Source organism: Mustela lutreola, chromosome 7 (genome assembly GCF_030435805.1).
Source record: "Mustela lutreola isolate mMusLut2 chromosome 7, mMusLut2.pri, whole genome shotgun sequence".
Classification (NCBI taxonomy): domain Eukaryota; kingdom Metazoa; phylum Chordata; class Mammalia; order Carnivora; family Mustelidae; genus Mustela; species Mustela lutreola.
In genome coordinates this window covers 34,581,036-34,595,297 of record NC_081296.1, presented here as the reverse complement: position 1 = coordinate 34,595,297, position 14,262 = coordinate 34,581,036, and the positions used below count along the sequence as shown (strand labels likewise).

Below are 14,262 nucleotides of genomic sequence, written 5' to 3'. Positions count from 1 at the left end.
CTAACAGAAATATGCCTAGCTTTGTAAAGAAAGAAAATTGAAGAAATGGGGTGAAAATTTATTTTTTCTCTGCCTGTCTTTTTCATGGAGGACTCTGTGATTTGTTTGTTTGTTTGTTGTTTATTTATTTGACAGAGAGAGAGAGAGGGAACACAAGGAGGGGGAGTGGGAGAGGGAGAAGCAGGCTTCCAGTGGAGCAGGGAGTCCGGCATGGGTCTTGATCCCAGGACTCTGGGATCATGACCTGAGCTGAAAGCGGGCGCTTAATGACTAAACCACCCAGGTGCCCGAGGACTTTGTGTTTAGGCAAGATTGTGAACATGATTGTTCTCTCCAGACTAATCATTTAATTTAGTTGTTGAGAGAAGGGACCTAGATTGGCAAATTCCGAGTTAAAAAAGCATGGCCACAAAGCATGAATATTAACTTAAATATACTCCAGTCTTCAGAAGACCTTAATAGGACCAAAGCAGACCCGACTTAAACCTGAACTTGCTGAATGAATTTAGTTGGCTTACATTAAATTTAATTTTCCATTTCATTTCAAAGTTTTGTCAGCTTATAGGACTTTGTGTCTCTGAAGGAGAGGGAGAAGGACGGGCTGTGGTGATGCAACGTGGCCTCTTACGCTGACAGATAGTGTGATTAATATGAATGTTTAATTCCTGCTCAGAGAATGCTTTGGCTTTTCTCTGGCCCTCCTGATGCTTCCTTTGAGCTGTCTTAGAAAACAGCCAAGCATGTGAGATGACCATATGTTTGTTTAGCTTTGGCATTCTCCCTCTGCTGCCCTGAGGCATGACTGAGATGGAGAGTGTCACAAGGGCTAGAAGCCAGTGCTCATGCAGGCCCAAGAACGGGGGCTGGGGAGGCTTTGGTCTGTCCTGTGGGAGGGTGTCCTGGAAAGGTTCTGGAAAGGCCCGGGTCAGCAGCTGAATAACATGAAGACAACTGCCACCTGAAGCAGATCTGCAGAAGGTACAGTAGTTAACAGACTAAGGACGACAGCAGGGAGGAGCTGGGAAGTGGCCAGTGGTACAAGAGGGGATGGGGCAGAGGTGGTCAGCCCGTCCCTCTCTTTGGCCATCCTGGGGCTTGGCTCCTTGAACTCTTTGATTTTGTCACAGTCACTGGCTTTCGAAACACTTTTGGAAGTTAAATGTCTCTGGGATTTCAACCTTCTTGAACCTAATAGGATGAGAAGATAGCAATAAAATGAACCACAGCATCCTAGAGTGTCAGAGCTGAGAATGACCATCTGGTTCAGCCCCCCTGTTCACAAAGGATTACTGAAGCACAACCAAGTGACTTGTCCAAGGCCATGTGGTTTGAACCACTCTTGTGAACCTAATTCCCATATCGAGTTGTTGGGTTTGAGGCTCTTCCCAGCGGAACTAACCTTGCTTATCAGGGCCTTCTCCATTTACCCTGTTGGACACTATAACTTGGGGAGAGGAGAAATGCGAAGGTGACATGGTAGAGGTACCCTGAGTCTAGGGTATGCTGGCTCAGGGAGGGCCAGTCCCGGGTGGTACATTTGCATGGCTCCTAGCCTTGAAGTGGAATTGATGGTTCTTTCTCTCCGTGTCCTCCTGTCACGACTGCCATGTCCCACCTTCAGGCAGTTCACTCCAGTTTTACTGGGCACAGCTCATCATCACAGTAGCACTGAGTGGTGCTTACTGTGTGCTAGGCGCCACAGTAATGCTGTACACATACCGAACCCCTGCTGTCCGCAACACCCTTAAGATTGATGCTATGATTACCATCCCTGTTTTACAGACATGGAAGCTGAGGCACTGCAAGTTCTGTAACTTGCCCAAATTCAGATCACCTGTAATGAGAGCCAGGGTTTGAAACCAGGAAGTCTGGGTCAGAGCCATGTTTCTACCTCACCTTGGCTCAAGGAACAGGGGGAGTCACTGCGCAGTAAAAGGCACTAGTGCTTGGTGCCGGTGGACAGGGCACACATTCAGGATCCTCGCTGGGGAGGAGACCCTGTGCTCTGGGCTTGTCTCTCCAGTGGGATTTTATTCAGTTCTAAAAGCCCTTCTTAAGTGCCCACATAGAGTTCACCTTAAAAAGGCAGCTGTGTGAGGTGGAGGCAATTATTAAAACCATAATACATGCCAGAAGGTGCAATTTGATGGGTTCTTTTTATCCTGTTTTATTGGGCACCAAACTGTCAGCTCCTGATGACTCTGCCCCTGCCTTAGGCTTGGGGACCCAGAGCCGCAGCTGGAAGCAACGTGGGGAGAGATGTTAGGGGTAGCTTTTGTTACCGTGTTTGTGTATTTTTCCTGCGTTTTTCCCTAGTTTCTTTAAGTCTTCGGTTAACCTCATACAGGCCCTGGGAGTTTGGTGGCCTGGTTACTCTGGCCACGTTTGGAAAGGCGGCCCTGTGAGGGCAGAGCTGTATTCCGGTCCTTGAGGCCAGCCGTCTGGATCAAGCAAATGCCCTCCTTACTCTATGGACTGAGACCCAGTGAGGGTCTGGTTGGAGCTTCTCAGTAGTTGAGAAAGCACAACATCCAGCATTTTCTGTGGTCCTGGTTCTCAGCAGAACTGTGGGGGAATATTCCCTGCTGGACTCACTGGCTAACGTATTTCTGTGTGGATCTCTGCCCTGCAGGAGTCTGGCCCAGCCATTGTCCTGAAGCAGCACCCTGCTGGTCTCTGAGAACACAGGCCTTTGAAGGCACAGCCCTGCCCCCAAGATTTTGCATTTAAGGTGTGATTAGAAAGGAGACTTGTATGAATAGTGTATACAGAGAGAGCTCCCTTAATGGGCCAGCCGCAGTCATTCCTTCTGGCATGGAGGCTTTGATATTTACATGTGGGGCAGATGTGGAAACAGCTCATGTGAATGCTTGAAGCGGTGAGGAGCAGAAACTGGGGGCTGAGGGTGGTAGGGTGGAGGCCACTGACTTTTAGGTGAGCAGTTTGGCCTTTACCCCATTGGTCAGTGGTTCTCAAACTTTGCCTTCAAGGAATACTGCCATTTCAGGAGCTAGACCAGGAATGATACTGTGAAAAGCCTTTTCTGATTTGCGGGGAAAATTAATAGAATTTTCCCAATCCTAAGTCTTGCACACTTTTTTCCCTTCAAACTTTGGTGGCTGCTATCCCTTGTCTTGGGAATTTAAGCAGATTCCAAAGTGAAATAACAAGTAGCAAACGGATATTAACTAAGGAGGTAAGCAGCACGACTCCCTGCAGCTTTTGTTCAGTGGACATGTGTTGAATTCTTAAAAATACCTTCTGATAGTTGCTAATTGTTCCTTGCTTGCATGTTAGAATTAAACATGTCTGTATATCCGGAATGTTCCATAAGTGCTACCTGACTGCCACCTGAAGAAGTCATAAGCAGCCTCCTAGCAACAGGGAGAGATTGACATTTTTTTTTTTTTTTTTTTTTTTTTTTGAGGAGGGTCCCATACCCTAACCTTGAGGAGTAGCTTGAGCTGGTGGTGCACACAGGATGGCTAGAGGGAGGAGAGGGCGGAAGGCATTGGGAGGCTGTTGCAGGAATCTTCTGGCCTTATGCCCCTGATGGGTTTGGCTGAAAGCTCTTTGGTTACAGAATGAGTCCCTGGAGACTGGAAATGGGTCCAGCGCTGTGGGCGAGGCTGGCAGAGAGTAGGGGCCCTTCCTCCTGGGACGGTGTGGGAGCCTCACTGCCGGCAGCGCCTGGGCGTGTCTGCAGGGCACTGGAGGCCTTGAAACCCCAACCATAAGTGCTCTTGGCTGTCTTTTTGAAAGGGATCATCAGCTTGGTTGCATTTCACGCTGTCTCTCATGAGGGATTTTTGTTTTGGTTTACATAAAAGTGGGCTTAAAAGGCTGGGAAACCCTAAGAACACTATTGATTACAACAGATGGATTTGGTTAGCTGTTGCTGAGGGGGCTTAAAGGGGGCTTGACTGAAAACCTTGTAAAAAGCCCGTATCGGGTGATATACGGCCACAATTTCATATAGCCCTAGGTTTTAAAAAATGTTTTGTGAGGAGCTCAAATGAAGAAAAGTTGCTGATAACTATTGGTTTATAGAACACTTTCATGTAAATTACCATGCCAGAGGTGGAAAGGGTAGGAAAGGTGAAGAAATCAGACCCTCAGAAATGCCCCAAGTCATAAAGCAAATGGTAAAACTAGAACACAAACCAATATTTTGGCAAATATTATTTATTAAGAATCTACTAGGGGCATTATATAGCCTTATCTGATACAACGATCCCTAAATGGATATCATCATAGGGATGGATATCATCACCCGTACCTTCTGGATGAATAGGCGGGCTGAGAGGTAACTGACCCGAGAGGCACAGTCAGTGAGATGTGCAGCCTGGATGGGATACCAGGTCTGGAGAACTTGGCCTTTCCACCATACCAGGCTGCCTCCCAGCATCTCCTAGCTTCTCCAGGACTCTCAGGCTGGTATTACTCAGAACAGCAGCCTGTCATTAGAAGCATGGTACAGAGGTGGAACTGGGAATTTATTGGGAAGGAAATGGCATATTACTTTCTATGGTGCCTGGATTGGTGAGTGGCCAGGTCCTCGTGAGGGTTCACTGACCTGGGTTTCACCTGTGTCTCCCACAGCTGGCTGTGGGAGGGAAGGCAGGTTTCCTACTGACTTTTAGTACACCCACCTCCAGCCAATGTGGGGGCTGCATGGGGACCACTGGGGTTTGGGACCTGGGGACACTGAGTTGGCTGGTGCCAGGGACACTTGTGCTCTTATCCTGGTTCTGTCACTGCCTCAGGGGCAGCCTGTTCATGCTTCTTCCTTCAGGCTTCATTTTCATTGACTGTGAAATGGCAAACTGAACTTAGTGATCTCTCAAACTGTCATCAGATTTCCCCTGTGAATGTGTTGGCAGATCTCAAACAGCTTAGTTAGGTAGATACAAAAATTATTTTTGAGAGCTGCTTATGCCCACAATACTCGACTGAGGCCTTTATATCCATTAGCTCATTCAAGCCTCCCACCCCACGAGGCGTAGCAGTAGTCCCCACTCTCCAGATGAGAACACAGAAGCCTGCAGAACTTAGGACACATGCCCATGGATTCACAGCTAGTACATGGTGACCCTAGGCCAACATCTACTCTCAGCCACATGTCCTGTCCACTCTGGGATCACAGTGAACATACCTAGTGAATGCAGTCTGGCTGAGGCAAGCTGAATGGAGAGGCGAGATGAGGCTGCTCAGCCAGGTTCAGAAGAAGCTGCCAAAACAACTGATCAAGAAGTGTGTCTCAGGCAGAAGGCCCAGCAAGGACAAGGTACAGAAACACCAAGAACAAGAGAGACCCTGACCCCCAGTCCTGGGTCCCCATCTAGCCTGATACTCCTCCATTCTGAACCACTCTGTTCAGGGAGGCAGGGGTCTTTGTTCTAGAATCTGGATCTGGTCTGCACACTGGCTCCCTTTGGAACATGGAGGAAAACTGGCTCCCAGAACCCCACGCCCCTTCTTTATGCGGCAGAGGCAGAGGTGAACCTACCTAGTTATGAAGCCTAATTGATGCTGAGGAGGCTTCTAGAGCGCTTGGTGAAAGGTGCCCAGTAAATCTCAGACACTGAAGAATTCTTCCACATTCATCACAGTGTTTAATGTCCTGATTGATCTCCAGGGTAGTCCATTTCATTTGCTTATTCAGGATGAATAGGCAGTCTGTTCGGCTACGCTGTAGCCTAGGGCTCTGCATAAAATTATGCTAGCATGTCTCTTTGGTAGCTTGCAATAAATTTAGCAGCAAATGTTTCATCATTTTATTTGGATAATTGAATTAACTCTTCACCAGGACACGATACCAAACTTTTCAGTGCTGGCGTGAGAAAAAAAAACAAACCTCGCTCAGTTTGTGTCAGAAAAACAAAGGCTTTTATCTTGTACTGGAGAAGGGAGAGGAAGGCAGGTAAGGTGCCTCCTGTCTGGAGAACAGTGCTCTCTTGCCTAACTCGGGCTGACTCCAAGGCATTATTTACAGAGGAACCAGTGGGGATTTGCCAGCAGGGAGAGCTCGGAGGAGCAGATAGTGTCTTGGCTGGCCACTGGGGCTGGGGGCAGGGCCCTCATGTCCCAGCACCCATACACCCCACTACCATCCTCCCCACACCACACACTGCAGCAGCCAATGAAATAACTAAGCATCTCCTGCACAGCCTTCCCCAGAAGTGCTGAACACGGCAGGCAGTGCAACACCCCAGGCATCTATTATTAATAAGGATGGTTTCTGTGTCTCCCTTGAAACATTCTCAAAGGGATTTCCCTTCCATTATGTCATTAGCTATCCCAGCAACCCTCATGGGGGCAGGGGGCTCAGGAGTTATTATTCTTGCCGTATGGGGGGGTGGGCCCAAGGATTCACTTGGAGCCACATAAATGGAAACGGGGCTGGGCTGAAGATCCAGGTGCCTGGGCTTTGACACCCTAGGTGCCTAACAGCGCCTGAGGTAAAGGATGGCGGAGTGATCCTGACTTCTCTCCAGCCCTGAGAAGTCCATTCAAAAGCTGGGGTTAGCCGTGCCAGTCCCTGGAGTTGTTGAGTGTCCTTGCTAGGCAACTCCACACAAGTACCCTGTTGACTAGTTAGTAAGATACTCTCCTTTTAAGAAGGCTTCCTTGGACCTGATCTCATTTGAGGCCCCCATAGCTCAGAGAGGGGAGTCCCACTCCTAGTGTTTCTCTTTAGAAATGAGAAAGTTGTCCCTGGAAAGGAGCATGGAGGCAGCCCCAGGACAAGAGCTTCAGTCAAGAGTAGTCCTGGAGTGAGAAAGGAGGGCCTGAGCTGTGGTGGTGGATGGAATGAAGGCCCACCATGCTAAAGAGAATTCCAGGCCACTAGCCTCTGATCATGCAGGATCTGTGAAAAATCTCACAGTCGTGGACTTAATCTGAAAAGCCAAGGTTTGGGCTTTGGGCCTTGGCTGAGGGGCTGGTTGGAGGGGAGCCAGTACGTCATTCAGGGAGGGCCTTACAGGTCCCCAGTCCTGGGGAGACTTTGAACCAGGTCCGCAGGGCTCTAGCCCAGCTCCGCTGTGAGGTGACCAATAGCACTTTTAGCTCTGAACCTTGTCCTTGCTGTCAGATTTGGCAGTCAGGGTGGCACCCTGGCCATGGGGTTGGCTCCTCTTCAGCTCCAGGGGCAAGGCTGAGAGGGAAGTCTGGCTCTGTAAGAGAGGCCACCAGGCTCTGAAGACACAGTAGGCTGGTCCCTCTAGACCGAGGGGGCTGTGTGGGCTGATGGATAGATGGCCTGGGGGCCAGAGTCCTGATTTTTATCTCTGGCTCCCTTGATGACACCTGGTTTGATTCCAGGAAGCTCATTTCAGCATAGCCGTCATGGCATGTCACCCAGATAGACCTGGGTTTGAATCCTGCCACTCGCTTACCACTTAGCTCTGTGTCCTTGGCAAATCATTTCATTATCCTGTGCCTGTTTTCTCTGGCAAGCAGGGAAAATAGCCCCACTTTGCAGATTGTGATAAAGAGGGAAGATGGCAAAGAGCACCTGTGACACCAGGAAGTGGATACAGGAGAGTCATTATTATCACCCCCCCTTGTTGGCTTACAGGATACAGGGGCTGTTACCCAAGCTCTCCTGCCTTGTGGGAGAGCACCAGAGTGAGTGGGGACCGTTAGCAGGCAGACGAACAAGAGGGAGCCATTTCCCAGAGCTGCAAACTTCCCAGGGAGTGCTCAGGCTCCATCTCCACAGACTACCAGCTGCCCACCAGCCATAACTCTAGGCTATGGCCCCTTGGGGAGCAGTGAGAGCCAAAGCTCTCCACCTCCTGCATTCCAGGCCTTGAGGCTCCACTCCACGCCTGTCCCCAGGCAGGCGAGGGGCTTGCTCTAACTGGGTGCAGCCTCCCACACTCTAACTGTGGACTCTGCCCTCTGAGAGCTGGGGACCACCTCTTGGTCTCTGTCGTCCTGTTTTAATTGGCTCATGGGGCAAGTCTAAACTGGACCAGCCAACATCGAGTGCTCAGGCAGAATTTCACATCACAGCGGTTTGTAAATTCCCTCAGAAATCAGCTTTCAAAAAGTAGAGCTCTTCTGTAAACCCCATTTCTAGGTGGGAAACTGAGGCAGAGAGCAGGTGCAACTCACCTAGCCTCTTACTCCATTGCCCTTCTTCCTGTCCTGTGGTTTTCTCTGGAGAAGTCCAGAGCAGAGGTGAGTGCTGGCGGGTGGCTGGGTCTCAGTGCTGGAGCAGGGCAGGCTCCTGAGCCCGTTGGAGTAGCCAGCATGAGCTTCAGAGCTAGACTCATGGGAGCTCAGTAAGTTAGGCCTGGCTGAAGGCAGCAGCCGTTTCTGGCCCAGCAGACACAGACCACTAATTACAGGCCCCTGTGGCTTCCGCCCTAGAGATTAGCAAACCTAGAGATTAGCAAGTAATGCCCTCCACACCCATCAGGTGACCACCTTGCTTCCAAAAGCTTGGCACACTATCAGGTGAGTGTGGGCTCCAGTTCCGGTGCTTCTCCTGTTAGGGTCTGACCTCAGGGAAGTCTCTTAAACCTCTCTTAGCCCCAGGTTCTTCCATTTGTAAAATGGGGCTAGAAATACCTGCTCACAGGATTGCTGGCAGGATTCAAGGAGCCCGAGAAGAGGTCTTCGTACAGTGCTCGGTACTGGAAGCTGTAATGACGCCACTGGTGACTCGGAATGCCTCCAGTTTCTCCCCTAAAGGCTCGGGTGCAAACTGCTCATCTCCCCGTGAATCAAGGTGTGGCTCTTTGCCAGCATGTGGAAATATCTTCCAATTTAGCTATCTTTCCCAAGTGGCTCTGGAGCCCTACTTTTGAGGACCAAGGGAAGGCAGGCAGGAAAGCAGATGCTGCTGGCCAAGCCATGGGATCACTGCACTGTCTCAATGAGCAAGGGGCCACAGAAGCCCCGAGGACACCCTGACCTATAGTGAGAGACTAACGAGACACAGAAGCACCCGAAGACAGAGGCAACAAAGAACAGGTTGGGAGGGTAGCCAGAGAGACAAATAAGCTAAGGGGCTGTGACCATTCTGAGTTCAGCTGGGACAGTGGGAGCCCTTGAAATTAAAATGAAGTCTGCCCTTTGGTGTAAATATAAAAGAAAACATAGGGATTATAAACACAGAACCCCTTGGAGGCTCTCTGGCAAGGGAGACACCGATTAGGTTCAGCTTGGGAGGAACTACTCATGGGACGTGGAGTCAGAGGCTGTACCTGGGCCTCAGCAAGGCTGTAATGGGGTCTAAGACAGGTGCCCTGAGGGTCAGAATGGCCAGGCTTCATGACTGCTTATGAGGGATGAGACGGGAGTCAAAGACACCAACGCCATGGCTGGGTGGATGATGGTGCCCCAGCTGGGAACCTGGAAGGCAGAGCGGGCTTTGGGCAAGATACTGCCTTCAGCCCTGGACCTGTGGAATTTGAAGACTCCAAGAAATGGAGTCTTGGCTCAGGGAGCTGAGTGTGGGAGTTTCAGCAAGGAAGGCAGAATTCTGAGCTATTTCCTCGGGAAGATGAAGGGGTGGGGGGGAGATGAAGGGGGGTGAAGAGTTGGGGGGAGAGATCAGCGCAGTCGCCTGGCCAGGCAGTGTGAGAGCTTCCCGCCTGGGGTCCACGGGTCCTTCTTTGGAGAAACCTGGAAGCAGTGGGAGGGGGCTGGGGCCTCCCTGGGTGGCTCTTCATCAGGCCAGGCCAACCCAAACCCAGAAGAGTCATGCTGGCTTCTTACCTGGGCCAGCAATTGCAAAGGAACACCTCAGTCAACCAGATGTCTCAGTGCAGTTGGTTTTTATTATTAAAGCCAAGATTGGAAAACGGCTGTCCCCACCCGCTGTCACCCTCCCAACCCCCTCCAGGTTCATTCCCTTATGTCCTATGGAGGTGAAAACTAGATTTGTCTGGAAAAGACTCCGAAATGCTCATGCCAAATGAAAGAATGACGGCGGACGAAAGAGGCTCAGATGGTGGTCTTTGTGATTGTGTCGGCTCCACCCAGGATTCTGGGAAAAGACGGCTTGGGGGTGGGGCTAAATAGCCCCTGCTCACAGTGCTGTTCCCAGGGGTCCAGGGTGGGAGCCAGGAACGAAGGCAACGGAAGAGGCGGGGCTGGTCCCTGCGCTCTACCCTGCTGAAGCTGGGCCACAGGCTGGTTTTGTAAAAATGGTTTAAAAAGACCCCAGCCAGGAGCACCACCCTCCCCTGAGCAGGGCCGGAGGAGATGCCAGCTCGAGGCTCTGAGGTCTGAGGCATGTGGCCCCCTGGCCTGGTGACACCTCCCCGGAGGCAGGCAGCACCCTGAGGGAGGCCAGGTGGGCTCCTGGGCCCAGCGTGTGGCCCCTGGCGGCCTCCGGGGCCCTAGGAGAGCATCCTGATCACTCTCTGCTCTCCTCCCACCCTGCCCACCGGGAGGCTCTAGGCTTCAGGGACCCTGTGCAACTTTGGCTCTTTGGATTCCAAAGATCTGAACTTCTCCTCCAGCGTGGGTGCAGCAGGCTGGAAGTGGACGACAGGCTTGATCTGAAAGACTGTGAAGCCCTCCTGATTCTTCTGGTTGAAAAGACTTACCCTGTGCTCCAGCTCAGGGCTGGTCTGGGCTGAGCCCGCAGGGCTGGGCCAGGTGAGAGGGGCTGGGTCCAAGGCCCTCTGGGATGGGCAGGGGTCCTCGGACAGGGAGGACAGCAGGTCCTGGACCGTGGCCTCTGCCATCTGCTGCTGGGGTGGCGGCGGCAGTGGCCGAGGAGAGGGGCTGGGCTCTGAGGAGGGCTCCTCTCGGGCGGTGCTGCAGTCTGTGGAGGAGCCCAGTGTCTGGCTGCTGTTGCTCTGGGCCCGGGTGACGGAGCTGCGAGCGGAGCGGGAGGCGCTCTCGGACGTGGCACTGGCACAGGTGCCATTGCTGCTGAGCTTCAGGGGCACGTCGATGGAGAAGAGGTCGGAGGAGATATTGGGCTGGTGGATGTCTATGGCAGCTGTGGTGACGACACACACGGCGGGCTCTGGGACACCACTGTCTGCAACAAAGGAGGGGATGCTGGTCACATTTGGGCCTCTGCTACACCTCTGTAGGCCCTGCTGGGGGCGGCTCTGACCCAAATGGCAGGCAGGGAGTTTGCGCAAGCTCTGCAGGGAGCGGGGGGGGGGGGGGGGGGTGTGGGGGGGGGGGTAGGGAGGTCTGGCTCTGCCGTCCCATCTGCCTGTGTCTGCTGCCCTGCCCCAGGGAGGGTTATGCCCTGCCCTCCTCTTGCCACGTTCTCTGGACATGTGACACGTGCTGGCCAATGATCCGTGCGACTGATCAGCGGTGGCAATCGAGACAGCCGTGCTCTGCCTGCAGTGAGCAGTGTTTTCGAACAGAGGGTAGCTGTTCCACCCCCAGGCGATGGAGGAAAGATGACAACCCGGGAGCAGCGTCCCTGGCTCATCTGCCAAGGACCTGTTTTGATTTAAACCACGGAGATGTTGGGATTATCTGCCACTGCAGCATAGCCTAGTTTATCCTAATTCAGAAAGCCTGAGGCACAGGATTAGAATCTGGGCTTCATGGTGGAGTCATAGTTTTAAAAGGGGCCAAAACGAGAGTGACATGATCAGAGCTGTGGCTTCAGCAGGTTGCATCACCCCTGTAGGATGCCTTGTAGGGTGAGGACAGACGACACTCCAGAAGGTTTTTAAGGAAGTACCAAGGGGCTGCATGACAGTGGGTGTAGTGGGGCAAGGTCTCTCCCCAAAGTGGTGGGGAGAGTGCACTGGGGGTCTGAGCTAGAGATGGTGGTCTCTGATATCAGCAGATTGGATGCAGCTTTGAAAGAGAAGGAGAGAAGAGCTCTTTCGGGATGACACTGTAGGCAAGAAAACAATCCACTGTATTATACATCACACAATGTAACACTCTAGCCTCAGAAGGGAGTATATGAGGGTTCATGGACTGTCAAAGACAAATTATGAGACTCAAGACATTGGCTAAGGAGAATGGGGTATTCTTGTAAAACTCAACCTTGCCCACAAATGAGAACCACTGAGACTTCTTTCCAGAGCACGAATGAAACAAATCAAGCAAGGACATACCCCATAACTGTTGCTTCTCAAGCCCAACTCTGCTGTTAACCTCACCCCATCGTCCTCATGCCATGAGGGGTGTGGGTTGAGAGGCACTGAGGTCTCTTAGATTTCTAGATTCCAGCCCCATTTCCACATGAGGGTCCCACATGCTGTCCTCATTAGTGATCACAGAGCACTCCTACCTTCACATCCATAGCCCCGGCACTGGACAGAGCTGGGAGCCAAAGCTACAGGTACTTGAACCTTAAACTCTGTCTGCAGTTATGGGCCCACAGGCACCAAGGGATGGGCACGCCAGGCCAAGCTATCCCCATTCTCAATGTTAGGGGCTGCGTGGGGCCACAGGGGTCTGGTGTGTGTAGAATGGTCCAGGACACAGACTCACCACTGCTGGGCCCGTTGTAGTATTGGCTGACGTAGCTGTTCATGTCATCTCTCACTGCGGCACCTTCACAGAGGAAGCAGAAAGGGCAGCGTGGCGGCATGCCGAGAGTCTGAGAGCAGGCTGTGGCCAGTTTGTGCCCCTCCCTCCAGACCCCCACCCCTATCCATCACCACGGAAGGAGGCCCTGGTCTTCCTGGAGCTCTCTGCAGCTTCCCAGTCCTCAGTGGGGGATCTGCCCCAGGGCTGGGCTGCACTGGGCATCAGCGACCCCGGTCCTCATGAAGTATCTAGCTTGACACAGGACAGAGGCAGGGCCTTTTCCTTCTCTGTCTTCATTTTCCCCATCTCTGAGATGAGGGATAAGGAAATAGTTGCCCAGGGCTTTTCCTGCCTGGATGGCCCAAGTCTCTGAGTCTACCCGGGGCTCTCAGGGTGTCTGGAAACACTGTCCTTGGTACAAAAGTCTCAAACCCTTGTTAGTGGCCCGACACAGCCAGCTGCAGGGGCCGATTCTTCACGATAGCCTGCTGGCTCGTCCGTCAGAGGACCCTGTCTCCCACACGGTACGGGGATGGCCTGGGGGCTGCGCTTCCCTCCCCCTCCCCCGACCTACACAGTTCCTAGCAAGCAGTGAGCGCTCAGTAATTCGTTATTGCATGAATAATGCGTGACAAGGTGTAAAGCCGTCCAAGGAGAGAACACAGGAACGAGAGTCTCAAGGAAATGTTGGTTCATCTTCTTGGTATTAGTAAAGAAGGAGTGGGAGAAAGAAGTGAGAAATTCCAAGTGGCCTGAGATTGGGAGGAAAAGCAAATGACCAGAGACCCCGAAAACCATCCCAAGGATCTTGGCCTTTTCCCAAAGACAGTGAAGAATGACAGGAAAGTCTGAACATGGCCAGCTGTGACTCACTCCCAAGGTTGTGGGGAGAGTAGTTCAGAAGGTGCCAGACTTTATGCAGGAAGATCAGAAATGATGCCCAGGAGAGGATGACAGGTTCTGAGGTGGGGACGGGTGGTGATGCCTGATGAGACAGAGAGAAGGGATAAGGGTCAAGTGATAATTAGGAGGAACCTGGCAGGGTTTGGAGAGTGACAAAATGAGGACCCTTGACTCCACTGAGTCAACTTGTCAGACTGAGCTCAGGGGTTGCTCTTTAGCAACTGGTCTACCCTGAGTCCTAGCGTCCTGAAAGGGTACTAGAATCAGACCTAATTTCAAACCTCAGCCCGACCACATTTTAGCTAAATGGTCTTCTCTAAGCCTCTGTTCGCTTACCCATTAAGGAGGATAAAGAGGCTGACAAATGTCAGACTTCCCGAGTGGGCTCGGGCCCACAGCCTTCTGCGCCCTCAACACACAGGAGTGTAGTCCTTCCTTTCCTACAGAAGTCTGCGGGAGCCCACCCCCCTGGGCGATTCTCCCAGGAGTGGTGGTCTGCAAATGAATGGGCCAGATGCTTTCTGTGGCTGCCTTCCCTGGCACACCTGACATCCCTCCAAAAGCCAATCAGCACAGACCCTGGAAGGCTGCGTAGTGACAAATATAGACCTGGCTCTTAAAACCTTCTTTGCCCTCTTTTGATCTTAAAATGCCTTCAGTAAGAGATGTGTTTTGCATTAATGGCTGAGTTGAGGGAGGGACCTAGGCCTGGGTCCAGGATCAGGCAGCAATGCGCCCTCCAAATCACACAGCCATACAGTTCTCTGTGGCTCTTCATAATTCATGTGGTAAATGCTCTCTGTCCCTGCAGGTCACCCTGGGAAGTAGGTGGAGGCTGGTGTAGCTGCTCCTGGCAAGCAGTGAGAGGAGGTG

The 14,262-nt window shown here is 52.0% G+C and overlaps 1 protein-coding gene across 4 annotated transcripts in view; it reads right to left on the bottom strand.

The window, feature by feature from the left end:
• Nucleotides 1-9,783: 9,783 nt before the first annotated feature.
• Nucleotides 9,784-14,262, bottom strand: part of TMEM266 (transmembrane protein 266) — a 114,294-nt gene continuing 109,815 nt past the window's right edge. For 3 of the 4 annotated variants that reach the window (XM_059180280.1, XM_059180279.1, XM_059180282.1), the window contains 2 exons: nt 12,448-12,510; nt 9,784-11,014 (listed from right to left, as the gene is read on the bottom strand). In XM_059180280.1, coding sequence (XP_059036263.1) covers nt 10,419-11,014; nt 12,448-12,510 — 659 coding nt within the window. In that variant the 3' untranslated portion in view covers nt 9,784-10,418. The remainder of the gene's footprint in view (nt 11,015-12,447; nt 12,511-14,262) is intronic. The other variant, XM_059180281.1, reaches the window with a different exon arrangement.